This window comes from Stylophora pistillata, chromosome 10 (genome assembly GCF_964205215.1).
Source record: "Stylophora pistillata chromosome 10, jaStyPist1.2, whole genome shotgun sequence".
In the NCBI taxonomy this organism is placed as follows: Eukaryota; Metazoa; Cnidaria; class Anthozoa; order Scleractinia; family Pocilloporidae; genus Stylophora; species Stylophora pistillata.
The window spans coordinates 8,148,376-8,170,285 of NC_142528.1; the positions used below are offsets into that span (position 1 = coordinate 8,148,376).

The following is a 21,910-nucleotide window of genomic DNA, read 5'->3' on the forward strand; positions in this document are numbered from 1 at the left end:
CTGTGGAGCCATGGAAACGGCGCAAAATGACTGAAGGAGACTTGTTTTCATTTTTGCACTTTTGCTTTGCTGAAGAAATTTTCTTTTTCACCTTGAATTTGTAGATTAATGCAAAATCGATCACCTTTTTCGGATTTAGACACTTTATTAGTTAATGTATCATCATGTCAGCTCCAAGGGCAGATCAGTTCAGGTCATCGGAAAACAAACCTGTGATCGGGCTTCGTCCGATCAGAGAAAGGAACAAGAGATCAGAGGCTTTGATCGAGGAACAGGTATATGCAGTTTTGATTTAAACGAGTTTTTCTTTGGATGAATTATATTCGTTAAGTCTCGTATCGATGATTTTAGAAACCAATAAATTATTTAGATGACATTTAATGAAGTTAATGGTAAATTAGGAACCCGTCACAAAATCCTTTCAGTCAAAACAAACGAAGTTGGCACGAAGGTATTTTCAAGAGGAAGGACCAAAATGTCAAAATTGCCACTTAAGTCATACCTGTAGGGCTCTTTCTTTAAAATACTATAGAAATAAGCGTATTGATTACTTTGTGGGGGTGCACTTGATTTTTTAATTTTTTTTTTTCTACTTAAAGCTTGTAATCATGAGAGAAACTCAGAATGCTCTACAGAAAACCTTACAAAACCTTGAAAAAGCTTCCGCAGAGGTAAGATCCAAAATAACGTAACATTTGCTTGTGATCATATGCTCAGAGGGGAATCCCATAATTGGTTTCAGAGCAAGGGGGGTCATAAAACCCTTTAAGTTAACCAGGGATTCTACATAATTTTACATACATCCAGGTGTAAGGAGCTACAACTTGTAATTTAATTGCTATAATTCAAACTTGAGAGCGATGTCAATTTTTGGAATCTTATTAGCTGCTCTGGGCGTGTTAGAAATTTCTTATTTGGTTTGGTAGTTTGGTCAGAGAATGGTTTTCAGTGGTAGATCTTGCCAATTTTTTTTTTTTTTTTTTTTTTTTAATCTTGCAGTACAGTTACTTCCCCTACCCCACCCATCCCTTTTATCCTTTTTCCATGCCTTGACCTAATTAATGTTGCAGAGTGCCTAAAATATGAGTGGTCATTGCTTGGTTGTTGAGATTTGCCATGCATAAAGAAGGAAGGAAGGGGAGGGGAGGGGAGGGGAGGGGTGGGGGTTCAATCTTGGAACTATAGTTAGCCACAATGGAAACCTGTAGATCCATCTGGTACCCACTCACTACAGCTATAAATGTTATTTTTCCTTCAATTATTACCTTTTGTAGTCTGTTTCAGTATGCTGAATTTTTACTTTGTGACAAATTATCCTGATGTGTAATAAATTTTATCACTTTCTTATTGCATTTTCAGATTTTTAATCACCTTCAATTTCTTTGACAGGATGACCATCAAAAGACTGAGAAAGAGTTGGAGCAGCTTTTCAGCAGAAGTGGGGAGCTACTTTTAGTTATTCAGGTACTCTGCTGCAAAGCATAATTGTAGTTACAAAATAGTGTCAATTAAATTTAAAGGTAAAGTCAGAGAATAAATATTGTATAAGACCATTACTTTCTGTCTCCAGCTAAATGTCATGGTTAAAATTTTCTCTTGCTTCAAACTTTCATTCATAGTTTCATTGAGTTAATTCTTCCTCTTGAATTTATTACAATTATTGTAAACAGGATCCAACCAGAACCTGTGAAAAAAAGAAAAATACGAAATTGGCTTATGAAAAAGCTTTAAACCAAGAAATAGTTGAACCTCAACACTTTGAAAGCTTTTCTTTTAAATTAAAATAGAGTGAAATTTGTTACTACTAGATTGAAGTATTAATCTTTTTTTTAATTGCTTTGTAGGTTTTAATGAAGATTCGGAATGAGCTAGCACATGCACGACTAGACCTGGAAAGAGCCATAAAAGTGAATTCTGGGGTAAGATTCCAAAGATCTCAGAATTATCAAATTATAATTATGACAGAGTCATGGTAGAATTCTAATATTTTGACTCACAATATAGTGACTTGATAAAACTAGATCACAAAGTTTCAACTGAATATTGTTGGTTTCCATTGGGTGATCATTTCCTTGGTTCTCATAACCTTAATCTTTGTTTCAGGGTGATATTGTAAGGAGAATTTAGATGTTAGCCATAGCCACTCTTAGAGGTCCAAGGGTTGGGACTGGCAGAGATCATACATTAATGAGAATGCTTTCCTCCCATGTGCAAGTTGATTTCAACATCGATTCTCCTCGTTGTAGCAGCGGTATAGACTTTCTCAAAGTCATTCGCTTTATTGCTCGCTCACTCGCTCGCTCAGCTCGCGCTTCGTGCTTAAAAGCGCAACTTGTGAACAAGTCTAGCAGTGGTCATACTCTGAGGTGTGATTGATTATTTTAAAATGTCTTATCATTTGTTTGTATTCATAATGTTTAATATTTACTCAGGTTGATGCAGCCAAAAAGAGGGTGAAATGGCTTCAAGACAGATTGGAGAAAGTACTGCTTACTGCTAAAAGCTACTGCCATTTGTACAACAGGTTGTTGCTGGCGAGAAGTAAGGTACTAAACTTTCCCAAATAGACTGACATCATTCTGCTATCAGTATATAATCATTATAATGTTTAACAGCCCATGACAAGAGATAAATACAGTCCAGGGTTTAATTTACACTGTACATTCATAATCAGAAACCTTCCTTAGCTGGACTGTATGGGAACTTTAAGTCAGAGTGAATTTTGATAACATACTACAATTAATTAAAAACTATGTTTTTCAAACCAGACCCCTGAATTAGGATTAAAAGATCAGATTTCTGAAAAGCTGTGGAATATACTCTCAGATGGACAACAACAACTACTACTTGAAAGTGAAAAGAGGAGACCTGCAGCCAGTACTACACTGAACAGCAAACAGGCAGCACCTATTGTGAAGGAAATTGCTAGAATGCAGCTAACAGACTCCAAGGCCCTTGGTATATCCTATAAATGTTTTGAAGATCATTAATTTTCACCATCTTAAAAGACTCAGATCCTGGAAGCTAAATGCTTGCATACCTGAAAAAACATTTACACTGTTACTACTGTCATGTAACTGCCCTATAGTGTCCCAGAAACAAACCCCTGAATCATGAAATCCTCTTTTCATAACCATTTTATAGTTTTCTAACAAATTAAAGGTGAGACAACAAATGCAAGTGTATTAAACTATATGTTTTCTTAAAGCCCCAGTTTTAAAAAGGTGGTGACAGTTTTCTTGCAACTCTTCACATTTTGTCATATAATGAAATTTTAATTAGCACCACTCTCTCTTGCTATCTGTTGTGTGAAAAATAACAGGTTTTGGGAAGGGCCTACCTGTAAGCTTAGGATAGTTTCCCCTTCATATTCGCACATGAAGATCTTATACAAACACAAATCTTTTACCTTCTAGGATCAATCTCAACAACTAAATTAGAAGAAAAGAAAAAAGACGAACATCCAGTTATAGTAACTGACACAGTTTTACAGACTGAAAAGGACAATACTGTTGTCAGAGAAAAGAGCTTGTCCCAAAAAAGGTAACCTGAACTGCAACCAGTGGTTTAGTAGCATAAGTAGGAATTGTTTGTTGATGCACAAAGTCCTTTGATTTTTTGAAGTTATCTTATACTTAAAGGAGCTCTTCCCAAACAGGAAACAGAGGAAGAGGTCACATGGCTCAAAAGGTGGCAGCAATCAATCATCATTCCACAATTTGATGCAGATGTTTCCTCCAACAACTTCACAGGAGGGTCAGTCTGATCAAGAATCTGATACCACTGCTGAACCAGAATCAGAACCCGAAGATTTTGATGATCAACGATCAGTTTCTGTGGTTAGTTCTGTGGGCATTAATGAGTTAGAAGCACTTGAAGCTGATGCTAAGGATGTGGTTCCAGCAGTGGAGGTGTCTGAGATTGTTGATATGCCATTCGGTATGTTGTAAATAATTTGACTAACTCAAAAGTGGTTTCTGTAGCCCGTTTATTTTTCTTTTCTTTTCTGAATCTGCTTTACATCCTCTTGTTGTTGCTATGCAGATACAGAAGATTCACCAGAAAGCAAAACTGATCCAGTAAAGTCTGGAGGCTTGAAGGAAATTTCTACAGCAGTCTCAAGGAAAGAGGAAAGTGAAAACATGGAGGATGATGATAAGGTGGCAGAGTACTGGCACTCAGATCATCACAAGTTTGAATGGTCAAATTATATGCAAAGTCTTGATGCTCGTTCCTGGCATGCCCTCGGGCTGGGAGTACCTGAGAGTTTTTTGTCAAAAGGTCAGTATTTTATAACATACGAAAACGTAGTATCTCTGCATGATTACCTGAGCAGTGGCGGATCCAGGGGGAGGGTCCGAGGGGTCCAGACCCCCCCTATCAGACCTGATGCTTACAACTTTGAGACTGAAATTCTTGCATCTGCAGGATCATATATCACTTTTTTACTGGCTGATTTTTTAAATTAATGAATCCAAGTAAACGGTAAGTGGCCAAGGAATTATAACGTGCAACAGCGACTGGTGGGAGGGGGTGTGGGGGATGTGGGGGAGAAGTAATTTGCCTCAAAAGAGTCCAACAGTCCTTTCTGAACCAAAGTTTGGACTCCCCCTATCAAAAATTCTTGGATCTGCCCCTGCTGAGGATGGGAAGTTCTGAAAGGGTCTAATATTGATATTGACAGTGGCTGATATCTGGACAACCAAAGAATCATCAGAGACAAAGAATTAAAAAAATAATTTAATTTATTATTTATTTATCTATCTTAAGTGTACATGCCAACTTCATTTAGATTTAAATTAATGATTAACACAGGGTTCGTACATGTCTTGAAAACCCTTGAAAACCCTTGAATTTCAGGAGGCCAATTTCAAGGCCTTGAAAGTACTGGAATTTCGTTTTGGGTCCTTGAAAGTCCTTGATTTTTTATTGAACAACATCGAAAAATATTTGCTTTTGTTTTGCACCATCGGTAAACCCAAAACATAGATGTTTACAGAAACATTTTTCTTGGTTTTGAGGTAAAATTGTCATTACAAAAAGTCCTTGAAATTTCTGAGTAGGGTCCTGGAAAGTCCTTGAAAAGTCCTTGAATCTTTGGCCTGAAAAAGTGCACGAACCCTGTTAACAGGAAGTCCTCTAAAAGGTAAACCAGTACTGTAACAATAATAAAGTAAAGAAATTATCGTAGAGATAATTATACTGAGTAGGAAAAAAAATAGGAGAAAAAAAATTAAAGAATCAAGTGTCTACTGAATTAACCCATTAACGTCCAGTGCGCCCGATGGGTGCAGATGGGTGTTGTCTGTGAGTTGAATATATGTATTCCATTCACAGAGAGCTTAGTATTCATTTGATGAATTCTGCCTGGATTGTGGAAAAATCAGCCATTGTCTGTTAACAGAACTACTCCCTTAATTTCGTGGGCTGACTTTGCCCCAATGGTTCTATTACTCTTGTCAAATAAATATAACTCCCAGGTTTAAAAGATAATTTCCTCTCCACTTTTCTATGATTTGCAGATAAGCCAAATTTTGACCCTGAACTTCCCTGGAAAGAGAAACCAATGAAAGTCAACAGCGTCATTGATGTACATGTGAGTACACTGATCAAGCGTGGTCTTAAACTAACCTTTTACACCCCTAACATCAAATTGAAAATCCAAGTTCTCCATACCATTCTCTATACATTTCCTGTTAATGGTACTTACAAGGTGAATTTGTTATTATTAAAAACTAGATCACTGGATAATGCAATTCAAGACTTTTTATTGGCTTAGCCATTATGGTATATCAGCCAATATACCTTAATCTACAAATATGGCTAGCTTACATGTCAGCTTAAAATTAAAATGGAGCTAAAAATTGAATAATATTTAATTCAATTTAGCATTTTTTATAAAACAATTATTCCACAAGCATACGTTGGATTAATGAGATGATAGATAGCCAACGAGGCGCAGAGCTTAAATGTTTTTAGGAAAATTCAGCTGACTCCTAAGAAATTCCTAGGAAATTCCTAGGAATCCTAGAAAGCTAGGAAACCATTTTGCAAGGGTATGAGATGATAGATAGCCAACGAGGCGTGTATTGTTAATTAAACACTTGAGAGCTCCTGAGTTTGCCATCATTTCCTTTATTCTCATGACCTTAATGCTTGATTCAGGGGGGGCTGCTGTTGGATAAATTAGATGCTAATTACTCCAGAGGGTTAAAGAGGAAGTGTCTGGTGAAGTGAAGATGTGGTCCGCAAAATTGACTGTTCTGCTTGAGAAGATTTAACAATGAAATTCTGAACAAAGCAGACACTAGTTGCTGGTAATGTCTGACTCTGCACTCTAAACTCTGTTTATGGAGAGTTATGAATGAATAAACCACCTGCTGATGATGGAAATTGTACTTGCAAATAATTTGTCAAGCTAAAAATACAGATTCACCAGACAATTTACTGTTATAATCATTTTTTTCCCAACAGAAAATTGCACTTGACAAGTTACTGTTGAGACTTCACAAAATGTATGAAGCTATTGGACAAGCCACTCAGACAACAATAGACCCAACTTTGAAAGATCAAAAAATTGAGACAGTGATGGGAAAACTTGAATGTATGGTTTTACATATTTATTTAATTGACAGCAACATTTATGCAAAATTCACTTTACTTGTAGGCAATCTCTGTCAGATCTAAATTAAATTCCTTTCTGCTCTCTGAAAATTTTTTCTTTGCCTATACTTCAAATACTTTGTTGCATTTTTAATTAATGAAAGATATGCTTCACCTTGTAGTGGAAGTAGAGGGAGGCTCAGCAATGGAAAAACAGCAGGTAAACAATAATTTCATGTGTATGATGCACGATCCTCGCAGTAGAGATCAGTGCTATTTATGCATTGGCGAAAATCAGACCTGAAAAAAATCAGGCCTGTACGGGATTCCAACCAATGACCTCTGCGATACTAGTGTAGCGCTCTACCAATTGAGCTAACATTAGCCAACTGGGAGCAGGCCGTTAAGTTGATTCTTAATAACCCCGTGATGATAAATCAGATATGATGAATATATGAAGTTCATATATTTTGAACTGCGGTTATAGATACATATGATGCACAATCCTCACAGTAGAGAGCACATCATACGTATCTATAACCGCAGTTCAAAATATATGAACTTCGTATATTCATCATATCTGATTTATCATCACAGGTTTATTACGAATCAACTTAACGGCCTGCTCCCAGTTGGCTTGTTACCTCAATTGGTAGAGCACTGCACTAGTGACATAATTAAATGTTCAATGCCATTTAAAATCCCTAATTTTGGTATCTGTGGGAGCCTGCTTTTATTGCCGAGGGGTCAATAATAACAATAGCTAAATTCATTATTAGTGAACAGTACTTTTCAATGCACGCTGATGGGCTAGTTCAGAAGTGAAGAGTATGTATTATTCACCTCCGAGCAGCCAGCAACAGTGTGGTAGATAAAAAACTATTCACCCCAGTGTGGGTGAAAGTGGTGGATATTTACCTCCTCATTGGTTACTAATTGTTAACCATGATTATCATCATTGTCAGTGTTATTGTTATTGTCATTATTAAAATAATTATTATAATTATATTACTATGAAAATCATCGTCTTTCCACACTCATGAAGAATATTATCCACAAAAGTATATGCTTCTCTGATCAAGCACAGAATAGTTTAGATTATATATGATTCCATTTTCAAAAAAAGGCAATTGATATATAATATTATTATATATTTTTATTGGAATACTTGAATATTTTTGGTTTCTATCAATTTCTCTCAACAGGTTTCACCATCACCAGTAACAAAACATGCAAGTCATATCAGTTTGCCTCATATTGGAAGCCCAATTGCTCGGCAGAAGAGTACAATTTCCACTGAGAAGTACCCAGTCATCATACATGAGCCTTCAGCTATTAGAACAGCCAGATGTGTAAGTTTCTTCCTTGTCCAGAGTTTGTTGAGATTGATAATATTTACCTACCAATTTTGATGCCACTGAAAATGACAAGGAAGATCCCATTAACTCTTAATGCCCTAAAGGGTGCATATCATCTAATTTCTCCTTACAACATCACACCTATATCAAACATTGAGGTTAAGAGAATAAAAGAAATGATCACAAGGCTGTGCTCTAAGAAAAAGTGAAGGGAGCCTAGTGCTCTGAAACTGTAAAATCCAGGGTGCCTAAGCATACCAGTATGCTTTTTATGAAAAAACTAAGATTCCCGAGTCGCCCAAGAACAAAAGTAAGGTGCCAGGGGCCACTGGGTGCTGCTTAAGACCACAGCCTTGAATCGCCAACTAAAGAATCTCTTGATAGTTGAATGAATTCTCCTAGTCGGCACCTTAGAAAATGTTTAGAGAACAGTATGTCAAGAAAGTGTATATATACCGATAATTTTATTAGAGTGTAAATTAAAAGGGGAGAAGTGTTAGTTGCCTTATTCTAGTGAAAATATGCCAGATAATCTCTCAGTGGTGCTATATGAACCACTTGCTAAGTCGATCTAGAGACTAAAAGAATCTCAATAGTGTATCTGGGTAAATTGAAATTAAAATACTTTTTATATGGTTTCACTTCAGGTACTTATACTTAAACTCTAGAAGTGCATGCATTTAGATAACTCAGAGTCGAGCCTTTGAATAATGCCTGTTGTAGTTCATACTACATTTAGCATCTACAAATTCTCACTGCTGCCTTCATTTATTACTGTAACAGAATCCAAAGAAACTGTATCCACAGCACTCCTCATCGTGGTGTGAAGATTTTGAAGGAGGTTATAGAATGCCAAGAATTTTCAAAGTGAAATCAAAACAAAAAATCCAGAGCATTGTGCAGGTCAGTAAATGCAAAACAAATTGAAAAGAGGGGATTTCTCCTATAGGTCATATATACAAGAGTGTTTTATTTATAGAATTTGTGACTTCTACCATATTTTTTTTTTCAAGTGATTTTGGGTACTTAGTAGGTTATCAAACAACAAATATATATGAAATACATATATATGAACTGCGGTTATGAAACGTATATGTGCACGATCCTTCGCAGTAAAGCACTATTTAAGCAATAGTGAAAATCAGACCTGAAAAAAATTCAGGCCTGTACGGGATTCGAACCACTGACCTCTGTGATACTAGTGCAGCGCTCTACCAATTGAGCTAACAAGCCAACTGGGAGCAGGCCATCAAATTAATTCGACATAAACCCGTAGATGATAAATCAAACAACAAATATATATGAAATACATATATATGAACTGCGGTTATGAAACGTATATGTGCACGATCCTTCGCAGTAAAGCACTATTTAAGCAATAGTGAAAATCAGACCTGAAAAAAATTCAGGCCTGTACATTCGAATGAGGTCAGTGGTTCGAATCCCGTACAGGCCTGAATTTTTTTCAGGTCTGATTTTCACTATTGCTTAAATAGTGCTTTACTGCAAAGGATCGTGCACATATACGTTAGTAGGTTATGTTACTTTAGATCTATCAGTGTTAAAACAAACTTTTTCATTGTGTGTATTGTGAAAATTTTTATTATTCCCTTAGCCACATTATTTGCCAAGAAAAGAGGAAAGTCCTAAAAGTGAGAGACAAGCTGTTGAATCGTAAGTTTCACAATGTGTTTAGCTTTCTGATTCCACAGTTACATTGATGAAATCTTTCAACCAGATTAACATCAAACCATGTCTAAGGGTTGCCATTTTTTAGTTCTTTCTGATTGTGGATATTTTGCATCCATTTCAGTGATAACAGTTTGAAGAGTTCTCCTTGATGTTACAGCTTTATTTTCAAACAACAATGTAGAAGAGATTCTACAATAGAAAATACAAGCTAGAATTACTAGAACAACAAGAATATAGCTGTAAATAACAGTAACGTACTTACAAATTAAGTAATGGTAGGTTTATTCTCCTACAAATTGCTCATAAAGTAGATAAAATAATAAAACATTAACAAGGAAGCATGGCAAAGCATAGCTGTTCGATCACGGTTTTTCCCTTGTTCCCGGTACTCAGTCAGGCCGGTATACCAGTCAGCGGTCTACATAGAGTCGCTAACTCTTCACAGTTCATGGGAGAAACCGGGATAAAGCAAAGTTTGAGGGTGGGTGGGTAGAGGGGTGCATGATCCAAGAAAACCTCCACCCACCCACCCACCCTCAAAGATCTTCAGATTTCAGTTTAAATTTCCAGAGAATGGCGTTTCAGTAAACCTAGTTAACAGATATAGCTATCAAAAGATTTTTTTAACTCATGCATTTCCATGTAAAGAAATAGTATCTGCACATTTTTGTTGATATTAATAGTTTTTTTTTAACAATTTTAGAGATCTTACCAACACATCCTTGTGGAGGCCAGCTGTGCTGAAGAAAATAGTAATGGCTTTGAAAGGTATAGTACAGTAGTTTATCACGAAATGGTGTTAATTAACACAGAATTTCTCCTTACAATATCAGTACAACATCAAGCAGACAAGTGGTGAGAATAAAGGAAAAAAATCAAGTACCAAATTCTCTGAACCAAGATCATAAAAATTGTATGGAAGTCACTTTCAGTATGAAGAATTACTGAAATGATATATTGGGAATAAAAGGGTTCACTGCTAAGAAACTTATCCCCCGGCTCCTGATGATCAGTCAATTCTCTTCTCTAGCGAAAGGCTAACGCTCTGACGAAGGGCTAACGCTCGAAATGTCAGCTTTTTTATTCATTATGGTGGCCAATTTACTATTTTAACTTAGTTGATATAACCAATTATCTAGTTACCCCCACCGACGCAGCACCACAGTTTCTTTAGAAACTTTCAGCCTCTCTTCTCTAGCGGATAGTTTTATCTCCTTGTCTCCTTTTCCTCCCCTGTGAATCTGTTTGGGCCTCTTTCTTTCTGTTTGGGGTCTCCTCGGGCCCCGGAGGCCTCTCGTTTTTTATTAAAGATGCCCAAACAGATTCTCTGTCTGGTTTTTTTGTGTGTTGCGAGAGGGGTGTGGCAGGGGATAATTGATAATTCCTAGGGAATAACTTAATTAGTCCCAGGACTCCACGCCATTACCGGCTTGTCACTGACTGACACATCAGTGTAATTATAATGATCATTTTGTTTCGCTCGTTCGCTCGTTCGAGTTGTTTTGTTCACCCTCCCCCCCCCCCCTTGGGGTCTCCTTGGGCCCCCGGAGGCCTCTCATTTTTTATTAAAGATGCCCAAACAGATTCTCTGTCTCGTTTGTTTGTGTGTTGCGAGAGGGGTGTGGCAGGGGATAATTCTGATATTCAGTTTGTACATTCTCTTGACCATCTCATGTTTTGTAGATATTGAACTGACTTTGTGAAAGAGAGGGTTATTGTTAAGCTTGTCCAAAAGTTGAAGAGTTTAACTATAGGCACTTTTTGTTTTCATTGGTTTGTTCCTCTGGCAATATAAAAGTATAATTATATTTATTTTTCATCAATTCATTCAGGATTGTCTACATCTACTGGAATTCCCTTTTGCAATAATTGATAATTAATAACTAGTAGATAATTTTTGCCATTAAGTGACATCTTAAGGTTGACTCAACAGGGTTTTCACCAGTGGAGAGAGAACAGTCGTTAGTTGTAGAAGGTGATGATCCCAGGTGGAAAAGAATTCAGGTATAAGGACTATTTAGTTCATTAACCAATATGTAATTAATTTTCATTGATGACCACTAATATAAATATCCTTGCAGCAGTATACATTTAAATTGTTGTATTAATGAAAGAATCATCTTGTTGTAGACTTTGTTGAGTGAAAGAGGTGTGCTATCTTCAAATTCAACAATAGCTGCTGAAGCTGTAAAGGTAATGCTCACTTAATAACACTTTACACCCTTAACTTTGTATGTATACTCTCCTTAGTAATAGTAATTGTAATAGTAATCAAAGTTTATAATGTCTTTACATGGGGCATGGTTACCCATATTGCCCGAGTCAGAGGCTCATGTATGAAATGCAAGACAACAACCCACCCATTCCCACCCCAGGGGAGGACATCCATCACACAGTAAATTCCTTACAATTCTTTTTACATTTTCTATTGTACTCACAAGAAGAATTTGCCCAACAGTCATCATGGTTTTTTGTGGGTGATCATTTCTTTTAAACTCACAACCTTCATGTTTGATTCAAGGCCAGTGCATGGATGCTGAAATTTAACATTGTTATTATTAGCGCACCATGACACTGCCTATAAAATTGGCAACAAAAACTTTTCATAATAATTAAAGGTGAAAAATTATTGTCATTACCACATATGCAGCCCAAGCACTGTAAAATGCATACAATTTACTCAAGGTTGTCCCATTCCTTCATCATCGCAGGTTGAGACACAAGACCCTGAAAACCATATCCTGTTTGGCACATATAGCCATTCAGGCCAATATAAAAAAGAAACCCCCTTGAATTACTGACTCTGAGTTGCTCTCTTTAACCTCCAAATATTCTTTCTTTGGATCCCTCTACAAGTTAAATGTGATTATGGTTCTTTTTACAAATATTTGATCCTCTTACATGTGTATTTAGACTATTGGCCAGCTCAAGTGCCGCGAGAAGTGTGTTATAGATACCTTGACTGAAGTGGTATGTATTTTTCCAATTCACCCTTTTACTCTTAAGATCAAATTGTTATAACTCTTAAGATCTACTTGTTCATTAATAATAATAATAATAATAATAATAATAATAATAATAACACCTTTATTTTGACATGATAATGTTTAAAGCTGAACAGCTTGTGGGGTCGTGTGTAAATCTAAATAAACTCTAAATTAAATAAATTCAAATGATGATGGTTTTTGAGGAGAGGGGAACACCGGTGTACCCGGAGAAAAACCTCTCAGAGCAGAGTAGAGGACCAACAAACTCAATCCACTTATGACGCCGGGTCCGGGACTCGAACCCGGAAACATTGGTGGAAGGTGAGCACTCTCACCATTCTTTCCTCTAGCTTAAGTACACATTTCCTAATGAATTAGTTACGAGAATTTGGTTTTGGATAAATCTATAACAACTTCTACCTGATAAATTTGGGTATTAATTCTCATCACCTGTTTGCTAGTGGATAATGTATGGATAGTATGGGGAGAATTATTTTGAATTATCTTACGAGTGTTTCAAATTACAGGGCTCAACACTAACTTTTTAACTTACTAGCCAAGTGGCTAGTGGCATCTTAGATGTTTTTAGATGTTACGACAATTTCAGTCTGTTTACAAGCCAAACTGGCTAGTGTGAATTGAAAACAACTAAGCCAAAACTGAATTTCTACTAGTCTGTGGCTAGTGGGCTACCGTTAGTGTGGAGCCCTGAATGAGTGTTTAAAATGAACAGCTCTCAAATTATTCAATAAAAATTGAAAACTACAGAGGGGGCACTTATAAAAGGCTACTTTAATAGATTTTTTGAAATCATAGCCTGATGTGACATGGTTGTTTTGTAAAAAAACAGTTGCAAATAAACAACATCATATGTTTATTTCGAGTATTTACCATATATATTATGTGACTCTTGAAAATCTTTTCACTGTCATTTAGAGCCAATTTTTAAGAACTCAGATGCAGCAAAATAAAAAATATGGCACTCAAACTATCAAAAGGACTACATATATGTATGTATTAATATCCTAATTCTCTTTTTCAGTTAAAACAACAAAAAGACCCAAAGGTCTGCTATGAAGCAAGCAAGGCACTAATCTTATTAGGTGAATTATTTCTTTTTCTTTTTTAGATCAGCATCAGTTTAATTATTTTCTTCCTGGAGATAAACATTTCACAGCCACACTCTGAGACACAACAATATTTGTTTAGTTGCTGGGACACATTTAAGTAAATGTTTGAATTTCAATCTCCTGTACTAGACCTTGTCTTGATATATATATATATATATATATATATATATAACTAACTGCAGACAGTACTGTTTCGGCCTTCTGGGCCTCATCAGTGCAGTGCTAATGCTAGGATGGGGGAGAACCGAGACGGTCACCCCAAACGACCCAACCTTTGTGGTATCGTCTAAGCCATGCCAGAGTGCTCAAACTAGAGTAAACTAGCGAGCATGCGCAATTGCAACGGCAATGACTCATCCTAGATAGAGTGCTCAATTTGGACATGAAAGCAAAGCTTTGTATGCCAAAGAGCTATATCTAACTGCAGACAGTACTGTTTCGGCCTTCTGGGCCTCATCAGTGCAGTGCTAATGCTAGGATGGGGGAGAACCGAGACGGTCACCCCAAACGACCCAACCTTTGTGGTATCGTCTAAGCCATGCCAGAGTGCTCAAACTAGAGTAAACTAGCGAGCATGCGCAATTGCAACGGCAATGACTCATCCTAGATAGAGTGCTCAATTTGGACATGAAAGCAAAGCTTTGTATGCCAAAGAGCTATATCTAACTGCAGACAGTACTGTTTCGGCCTTCTGGGCCTCATCAGTGCAGTGCTAATGCTAGGATGGGGGAGAACCGAGACGGTCACCCCAAACGACCCAACCTTTGTGGTATCGTCTAAGCCATGCCAGAGTGCTCAAACTAGAGTAAACTAGCGAGCATATATATATATAGAGGGATTAAGCTTGGTGTCTGTGAAACAGTGCTCGATACGAATAGTAGAGCGGGTATAATGTGTGGTAGTTGGAAAAAAACAACTACAGATACATCCCTACAGACCTGTTTCGTGGTTGCCCACTCATCAGGGGATTTTAAAATCCCCTGATGAGTGGGCAACTGCGAAATAGGTCTGTAGGGATGTATCTGTAGTTGTTTTTTTCCGACTACCACACATTCTATATATATATATATATATATATTTTTTTTTTTTACTAAAAAAAAAGTCATTGATAATTAAAGACCAAGGCAGGTGGGCATGTGAACATAAAATGGTTGTTAGACTAGATACAAAAATTTGGACTTTTTTTTTCAGATATTTAGAGTCAAACAGGATTTTTAGAACATTTAAGGTTTTTTAGATGGTTATGTCTAGAAAAATACAGTCAATAGCATAAAATCAATTTTACATGGTTTTTAGAACTTGCTCTGCCAACTGTTTATTTTCCTTATGGTTTGTTTGAGAGGGAAATGTGTGAGGAGACAGACCACTTAAATTGTCTAGCAATAAAATTATCATTTTTAATCAGTTTTAGGGTGCTTCCATGCAGGAATCTCACATCTGTTGCAAATTATGTGACTATTTGAAAACAATTTTCAGATGAATCAGGGTTTTTTGAAAAATTTCAAAACTTTTAGAGATATAAAAATGAGTTTTATAGACATTTTTAGGACAATTTCTGGAAAGATTTGTAGGCCATTTTAGGGGATTTTTGTATCTATACCTAAATGGTTGTTACAATGGTTCATTTATTCTACATTAGGGACATGGGATCCATATGGTATGGCAGTGATGAGAGAGTACATCAAGAGAGGTAAGAAGACTGGGTAACATGGAAGCCTGGATATTGTTAGGAAAAGACTTAAGTAATTACTATGATTTCTTTAAAAAATGTAAAGCACCAATAATTTTTACTCAAAACAGGACAAAAAACAGTGTGATTCATTTCTGGGGAGAAATCTGTAAAACTTGTCATTTCTTAATGTGGTTTTCAACAGAGAATAATAAAATCATTTCACAAGAGAAGTTTTGGGCACAAGTGATGATGAAATGTTGGTGAGGGAATTTTTCCTCCACTCATAACTTTACTGGGCTATGGGGTACTATTAGCTTTTTTTTGCATGTTTTTCAGTTTAATTGATCCAGTTGAATTTAAAATGTTACTTATCTTTCCAGGCAACAAGGATGTTGTGTTGGAATTATTATCAATAATGACCAAAGCTAGAGATATAGCTTTTGTGGACAAGGTAACTACAGTTAGTCTTTCTTCTGCCTTTTAGTTGGTACTGATCCCAAAATTGAGGATATATATTTTCTAGCACAAAAGAATGTTCCTTCAAAAATTCAGAACATTATGAAGCACACAAAAGGGGAGAATTGATAAAGCAATCACCTTTTATTTCAGACTACCCAAGAGTTCAAGCAGATGGTCAGTTTACTAATACACACCGTAAAGACCCAGTCTCCCGAGCTAGCATTTCATGCATCAGTGAGTCTGGGACGACTGTGTGTGGTTGAACCAGTCTCAAAGATGTACCTCATCACCAGACTTTCTGAATTATCTCCACAGGAAAAAGGAGAGGTAAGATTTAGTCTTTAAGTAAATCAACAGCTCCACCTCCCCCTCCCCGAAAAAAAGAAAACTATTTTATTACCATTAGGTAGTCGCTACTGGGGACATAGAGATGCAGTATTTTTAACCAACTGAAAACAAGCTTAGACTTCAGTAGTTTGTGGACGAGGTTGAGGGGGGGGAGGTGTCCTAAATTGATGTAAGAGTATTTGTAAGAACAAATACTCCCCTTCTTGTTTTAGTATTTTGGATTCTGTTAACAACTCAATTGATTTAAAACTAAAAGAAGATTTTTATATAAATAAGATCAAACCTGAACTTAACAAACAATTACAGCATTATAACACTTTTCTAGCGTTCTAGTTTACACCTTTGATGTTTTGGTGTCACATTGTAATTAGTACCCGCTTCTGTATTACATCATATTGTAAATAATTTATTCATCTACTTGTATACTATATAATTGTTCACACTCAGTTACTCATTGACTGAAGATGGCATATGCATGCCGAAACATGTCTTTCAAAAACGTTGTATATTTCTTACATTTCTCTATCATACTTGCTATTATTACGACCTGATGTAAGGGACTTATCAAGATCAATTTTTGTGTATCAAGAGTGAGGGTCACTTTCCCCCACCCTTAGAACCACATGTTTATGGTGGTTATACTTTCCTCCCCCAGAAGAAACTGCCTCAGCCAGTTGAGCAAAACCTCAACATTGAAAGCTGTTTATGAAGTAGGCCAGACAACTGAATAAACCATACAAATGTGCAATTGGCCTATTAAAACTATCAAACTCTCGAATATCATTATTTTGTTTTCCCATAGGCATTGTACGTTTTGATTAAACAAATGAACTGCACGGAAAAACTGGTCTTGGATGCGTTATTAGAACAACTGAACACAGCTCATAACTGGAAGGTGAGGTTGTGTCGTTATTTTCCATTTCACTCTATCGAGTTCATCAAAGAATCGTAGTGAAGGTCAGCGCACAAGAGAAGATACGTCTTTGGATTGAGTTTGTGTTTGCTTTAACAAAAGGGTATTTGTTTACAAGATGACTGTCAGAGCATGTTGCATGAGTTTTGTACGCTTATGCAGCTAGAATCAAAATAAAGACATCTGTTGACATTCAGTGGGAAAAATTGTCAGAAAAAAGTTCATTTTGACTTTGTTTTGCCCCTTTGTTTGACAGCTAAGAATGGAAGCAGCTGATTTACTCATTTTTATTGGTACGTGGAGGTTGTGTTTGTTCATTTGTTTTCTTTAATAAGTACTTTGTCTTTTGTCAAATTCAAGGAGTTTTAAGCTACAGACTGTAATTTAGACGTTGACTTAGAGGTTAAGCACAACGTTTACGGAAAACGGAAAATAGTAAAATTGTCAATGTATATTGTTTGCCAGTCATTGAACGACCCCACGAAGTTTGCCTTTCAATTGTTTACTTAATTTTGTTATTTTTTTTCATTTCGGCAATTTCAGGACCAAGAGACGTCTTTAAGGTGAAAAGTCCGGATGAAGTGTTTGATACACTGGAAAAGCTTCTTTGGGATCATGCTAACAAGGTACACTATGTTAAAATGTAAACAAATGTATGAAGGCGATCCTCGCAGTAATGAACACTACTTATTACACGACTCGGGCAGTCAGAGGGCCAATAACTAAAATCAACCAATCAAAATGCTCTATTGCCGGTCAATATTCTCTGAGTATTGGACCGGGCACTGTCCCGAATGGTCCCGAATGATACCGCACTTGTGTCCCTTTGAACTTCAGTCGTATAATAAATCTCTTATTAACCAAGCTTGCTCGGGACCGTACCGGAAGAATATCGGCCCTCGGTCTTTTTTGTACGGACCTCGCTGCGCTCGTTCCGTACTGTCAAGACCTCGGACCGATATTCTCCCAGTACGGCCCTCGCGCTTGGTTAATAAGATATATTTATGTAGTAGTGTTAGTCATTATCCAATTGTGCTTCGTACAAATAACGCGCGAGACGAGTACAAATATCACGCGATATTTGTACTCCAGAAATATCCGCGAAATTCGCCCGCACTGAAATAACAATTTGGTGTTTTGGATAATAAATCTCTTAGTAGACGTTTTGTTGTGTAGTAACGCTGAATATTTTTACTCGTTGTTTGTATTTTGACTCGCCCTATGGGCTTGTCAAAATACGGCACAACTCGTAAAAATACTCAGCAATACTACACAACAAAACGTCTGATAAGATATATTTACTGCGAGGTTGCTGTCATACGTTTCTTAAAACCACAGTGCACATATATGATTTTCATATATTCAAATTCAGTGCAAACAAAGTAGCAAATATTTTCTGCTCGAAGCATCGAAACACGAGGTTTTGTAAAGTAGATACAATGAAATATATGAAGTTCATATATTTTGAACTGCGGTATTAGATACGTATGATGCACGATCCTCGCAGTAGATAGCGCTAGAGGTCAGTGGTTCGAATCCCGTACAGGCCTGATTTTTTTTCAGGTCTGATTTTCGCTATTGCTTAAATAGCGCTATCTACTGCGAGGATCGTGCATCATGCGTTTTGTAAAGTGATCGTTAGAATCTTTCTATCACTGAATTCGTCAAAACTATTTAGTTTTGTTTCTTGATATTCCGCTTTGAATTGTAGGAACTGAGAAGGAAAGTGTCCGAAGCACTAAGCTCACTTGACTTGCGACAAAGAGCATGTCAACTGGTTCTAAGGTACGTTTTAAATCTAGAATTTATCTCTCACACCTTTTTTCTATCACATAATATAGGTAGCGTATGTCAGGCTCTCTGACCGTAGAGACGAAAGAATAAGAGTGCCAATGAAAATTGGCGGAGTTTAAAAGAGGAGTGACCCTTTTTCCTTAGTTCCCTGTCGTTTTTTTCTCAAGCTCACCTCGCTTTTTCGGTCGTCCTCACATGCTGACTGCCTGAAACGAGCTAAAATGGAGCGCTTTACGTGAAGTCGTTACCCAAATAGAATCCATATTTTGCTTGTCTCCACTTTGTTTGGTTCTCTTGGAGATTCCTCTGGGGGGAGGGTGGGGGGTGCTTCTGAGATTCTTTTGGTGGGGAGGGTGGGGGTGCTTGTTGTGATTGACCATTTTGATCGTTTTGGTCTTGATCTTGGGTGTTCAATATCCAACTAAAAGAGCCGTCAAAAACTCTTTGCTTACTGTTAACCGTCAGTTTGATTTCGCATTTGAATTAGACGGCTAGAAGACCCAACGGAAGAAGTTCGAGGGCGTGCGGTCATTTCCTTGGTATGTAAATGAAGATTTCATCAAACGATATAACGTTTATGGTCGTATTTATTTATTCATTTATTTCTTTTTTGTTCCTTTTTTTGTTTATCTTTTGTTTGTTATTGTTATTATCATTATCATTATTGTTGTCGTTGTCTCTTTCTTTTCGTTATCATCAACTATTTTGTCGTCGTTACCATTACTTGTTTTCTAAGGCAACAAACCATTCAACTCCCAAAGGTGATTAGCATCAAATTCCCCCTCCCTCCCCTCCCCTCCCCCCCTCCCCTCCGCCCTGAATTAAGCATTGAGGCCATAAGAGTAAAGAAAATTAAGATTGTTAAACAAATTCTCCTTGCTAGTGCCATAGAATATATATAGAAGGAAGTATGGAGAATATGTATCCCAAGGTTAGCGTATGGAGGTCAAGCTTTCATTATCAGGGCTCTCAATGCAAAGCTGAATTCTGATCATTTGTTTTTGTTTCGCCACTTAGAGGCGTCTCATTGTTGGCCTCACAAGTTGGCAACATACCATAAGCGTGAATAATTCATATTTTCACTCCGCAGGCTACTCTAGAAATGAAGGGAGTGAAAGAAATGAAGGCTTTATTGGACATATTAGAACTGGATTCTAGTGTTTACGTCAGAATACAGGTGACGTAAAGTACTCCGTGTCTTTTGTTTCACAAAGTCTTCTCGAAATATGTTTGAATCCTTGCGACGCACATGCATTGTCGGGAAAACAGGAGACCTTTAAGAAATGCGTTACTGAGTTTTCTAAGACTATCAGGCAAAAATGTGCCGAAACGCCCAGTGTGTTGGCTGTCATCTCGCTAATTTAAGAACTCAGTTATCTATAGTTAAAAAAGCTATCTTCTGTACTTCAGGTTGTGAGAGCATTCGGTTATATGGAGTGGAACGATCCAAGAATTATTCGAAGCCTTAGGGAGCGGGAGAAAGGCGAAGGGGCGCTAGCAACGTAAGGATATTAAAGGAGATAGTATACTATAACATTGTTTTATCTGAAAAGTGAGAAAAAGGGTGAAAAATTTAGTTTTGATCAGTCAATTTTCCAGCATTGAATAACAGATTTCGATTGGAAAGCTTTTTAATGAACGTCATCAATAATTGTTCTCTGTTTATCTTTCAGGGAAGCGAGAAAAACTCTGGCTTATTTTACAAGGTTAGTAATTATGCTTGTCAAGTCAAAAAGCTAACACTGTGTCGTGAGGTACTGTCTTCCTAGTGTTTGTGAACCTAAGAAGGAAAAAACAATAGAGACTAAAAGTTTATGTGCACAAGAATACCACCATTTACCTGTATCACGTCCCGTATTGCTTCTCTCCTGGTCACGCAACGCTTACATTCGTGCAGCGTTACTTGAGATTGAACATCCCCACTACCATTCCCTTAGCTCAAATGTCAATACGGGGGGGGGGGGGGACTGTGTGGACATTTTTCAATTTTTCAGATCAGTGTCAACGTCTGAGCCAGTATGCACCCACCCCTCCCCTAACCCAACAACGGTCTGCTGATAACAATTTAGGGGATAATGTGGGGTTAGGGGAGGGGTGAGTGCGTCGTACTCAGATAATGAAGTTGATCTACTGTACGACTTCATTAACTTTTTTTCTAACGTGGTTGTTCTCAGGTGCCTAGGCAAGACGTCCATGGTAGAATGATTCAAACCCAGGCCATTATGCAGAATCTATCAACAAGGATCGACAAGATCACAAAGAACCGGTCAGAACCGGTCAGGACCGGTCAGGGCATTTTGTAAAATTGAACCCGCAGAAATTTAACTATAATCACTTTATTTTTTTTCTGATACAGTGATATAAACAACGTTTTGTAAATATTCAAAAAAGTTTTATTTTGTTTGTACAGCATTAAATCAATATAAAGTGTGTGACATTTTCTCGCCGTTTTTTGCCCGGTAATTTTAGTAACATATATTACCCTGTTCCTTCTGCCTCCAATAATAACAAAGAAAACTCTCCTTCCTAGTATTCACCAGTCTCCTTCGCAGCCGTGACGGAGAGTGCGTGTTAAGACCTTAGAAAATCCACAAAGAATACTAAGTTGTCCTGAGCGATCTTAATTTATCTTAGACGGAAGGTCTTTGAACCTCTTCATCGCGACTTAACGAGAGCTTTCCAACTACCTTAGACCAACCATGTAAGCCAGGAAACGGGCGCAACTCATCATCTAACCATTGAGTAAGCGGCCAAGTTGAAGCACTCCAATTTCGTGGTTCTTCAGTTTTTTTTTTTTTTTTTTTTTTTTGGCGTAGAATAGAGGCAGTGACCTTGTGCAGTATTTTTGCAGCCGATATTTGCTGTCGTCACGCAATGCGCCAACTCCACTGCGTGACGAGGCCAATCAACAGCTGTGGAGAAGACAGGTAATTTTGGAGTTTGGTCCAGTGGTG

The 21,910-nt window shown here is 37.2% G+C and overlaps 1 protein-coding gene and 1 long non-coding RNA gene across 3 annotated transcripts; one reads left to right on the forward strand and one right to left on the reverse strand.

Annotated features, from left to right (window-relative positions):
- The first annotated feature begins 29 nt into the window (after positions 1–29).
- LOC111334040 (uncharacterized) lies at positions 30–21,388 on the forward strand. Of its 2 annotated transcripts, XM_088736701.1 has the most exons (32): positions 30–275; positions 600–671; positions 1,390–1,464; positions 1,845–1,919; positions 2,433–2,546; positions 2,769–2,958; positions 3,417–3,543; positions 3,659–3,939; positions 4,045–4,281; positions 5,523–5,596; positions 6,475–6,604; positions 6,786–6,823; positions 7,809–7,955; positions 8,745–8,864; positions 9,577–9,635; positions 10,357–10,421; positions 11,587–11,657; positions 11,784–11,846; positions 12,567–12,623; positions 13,683–13,743; positions 15,410–15,460; positions 15,823–15,893; positions 16,052–16,228; positions 17,052–17,144; positions 17,419–17,455; positions 17,706–17,788; positions 18,874–18,947; positions 19,444–19,495; positions 20,047–20,133; positions 20,367–20,458; positions 20,630–20,662; positions 21,131–21,388. In XM_088736701.1, the coding sequence occupies exons 1-32, from the start codon at positions 165–167 to the stop codon at positions 21,159–21,161; spliced, it is 3,048 nt and encodes a 1,015-aa protein (XP_088592827.1). In that variant the 5' UTR covers positions 30–164; the 3' UTR covers positions 21,162–21,388. The 2 variants fall into 2 exon arrangements, with proteins under 2 accessions (XP_088592827.1, XP_088592826.1); XM_088736700.1 differs by lacking the exon at positions 20,367–20,458.
- LOC148721668 (uncharacterized) lies at positions 7,742–19,240 on the reverse strand. Its single transcript, XR_015992674.1, has 3 exons — positions 19,129–19,240; positions 12,092–12,189; positions 7,742–8,020 (listed from the first exon to the last, which is right to left on the reverse strand). It is a non-coding gene; the product is annotated as an uncharacterized LOC148721668 (long non-coding RNA).
- Positions 21,389–21,910: the final 522 nt, after the last annotated feature.

Coding starts and splice junctions, on each gene's coding strand:
- LOC111334040 (XM_088736700.1), top strand. CDS start 165: ATGTCAGCTCCAAGGGCAGATCAGTTCAGGTCATCGGAAAACAAACCT. Junction 2,959..3,416: donor AACAGACTCCAAGGCCCTTG/GTATATCCTATA, acceptor TTTACCTTCTAG/GATCAATCTCAACAACTAAA. Junction 19,496..20,046: donor GGCGTGCGGTCATTTCCTTG/GTATGTAAATGA, acceptor TTCACTCCGCAG/GCTACTCTAGAAATGAAGGG.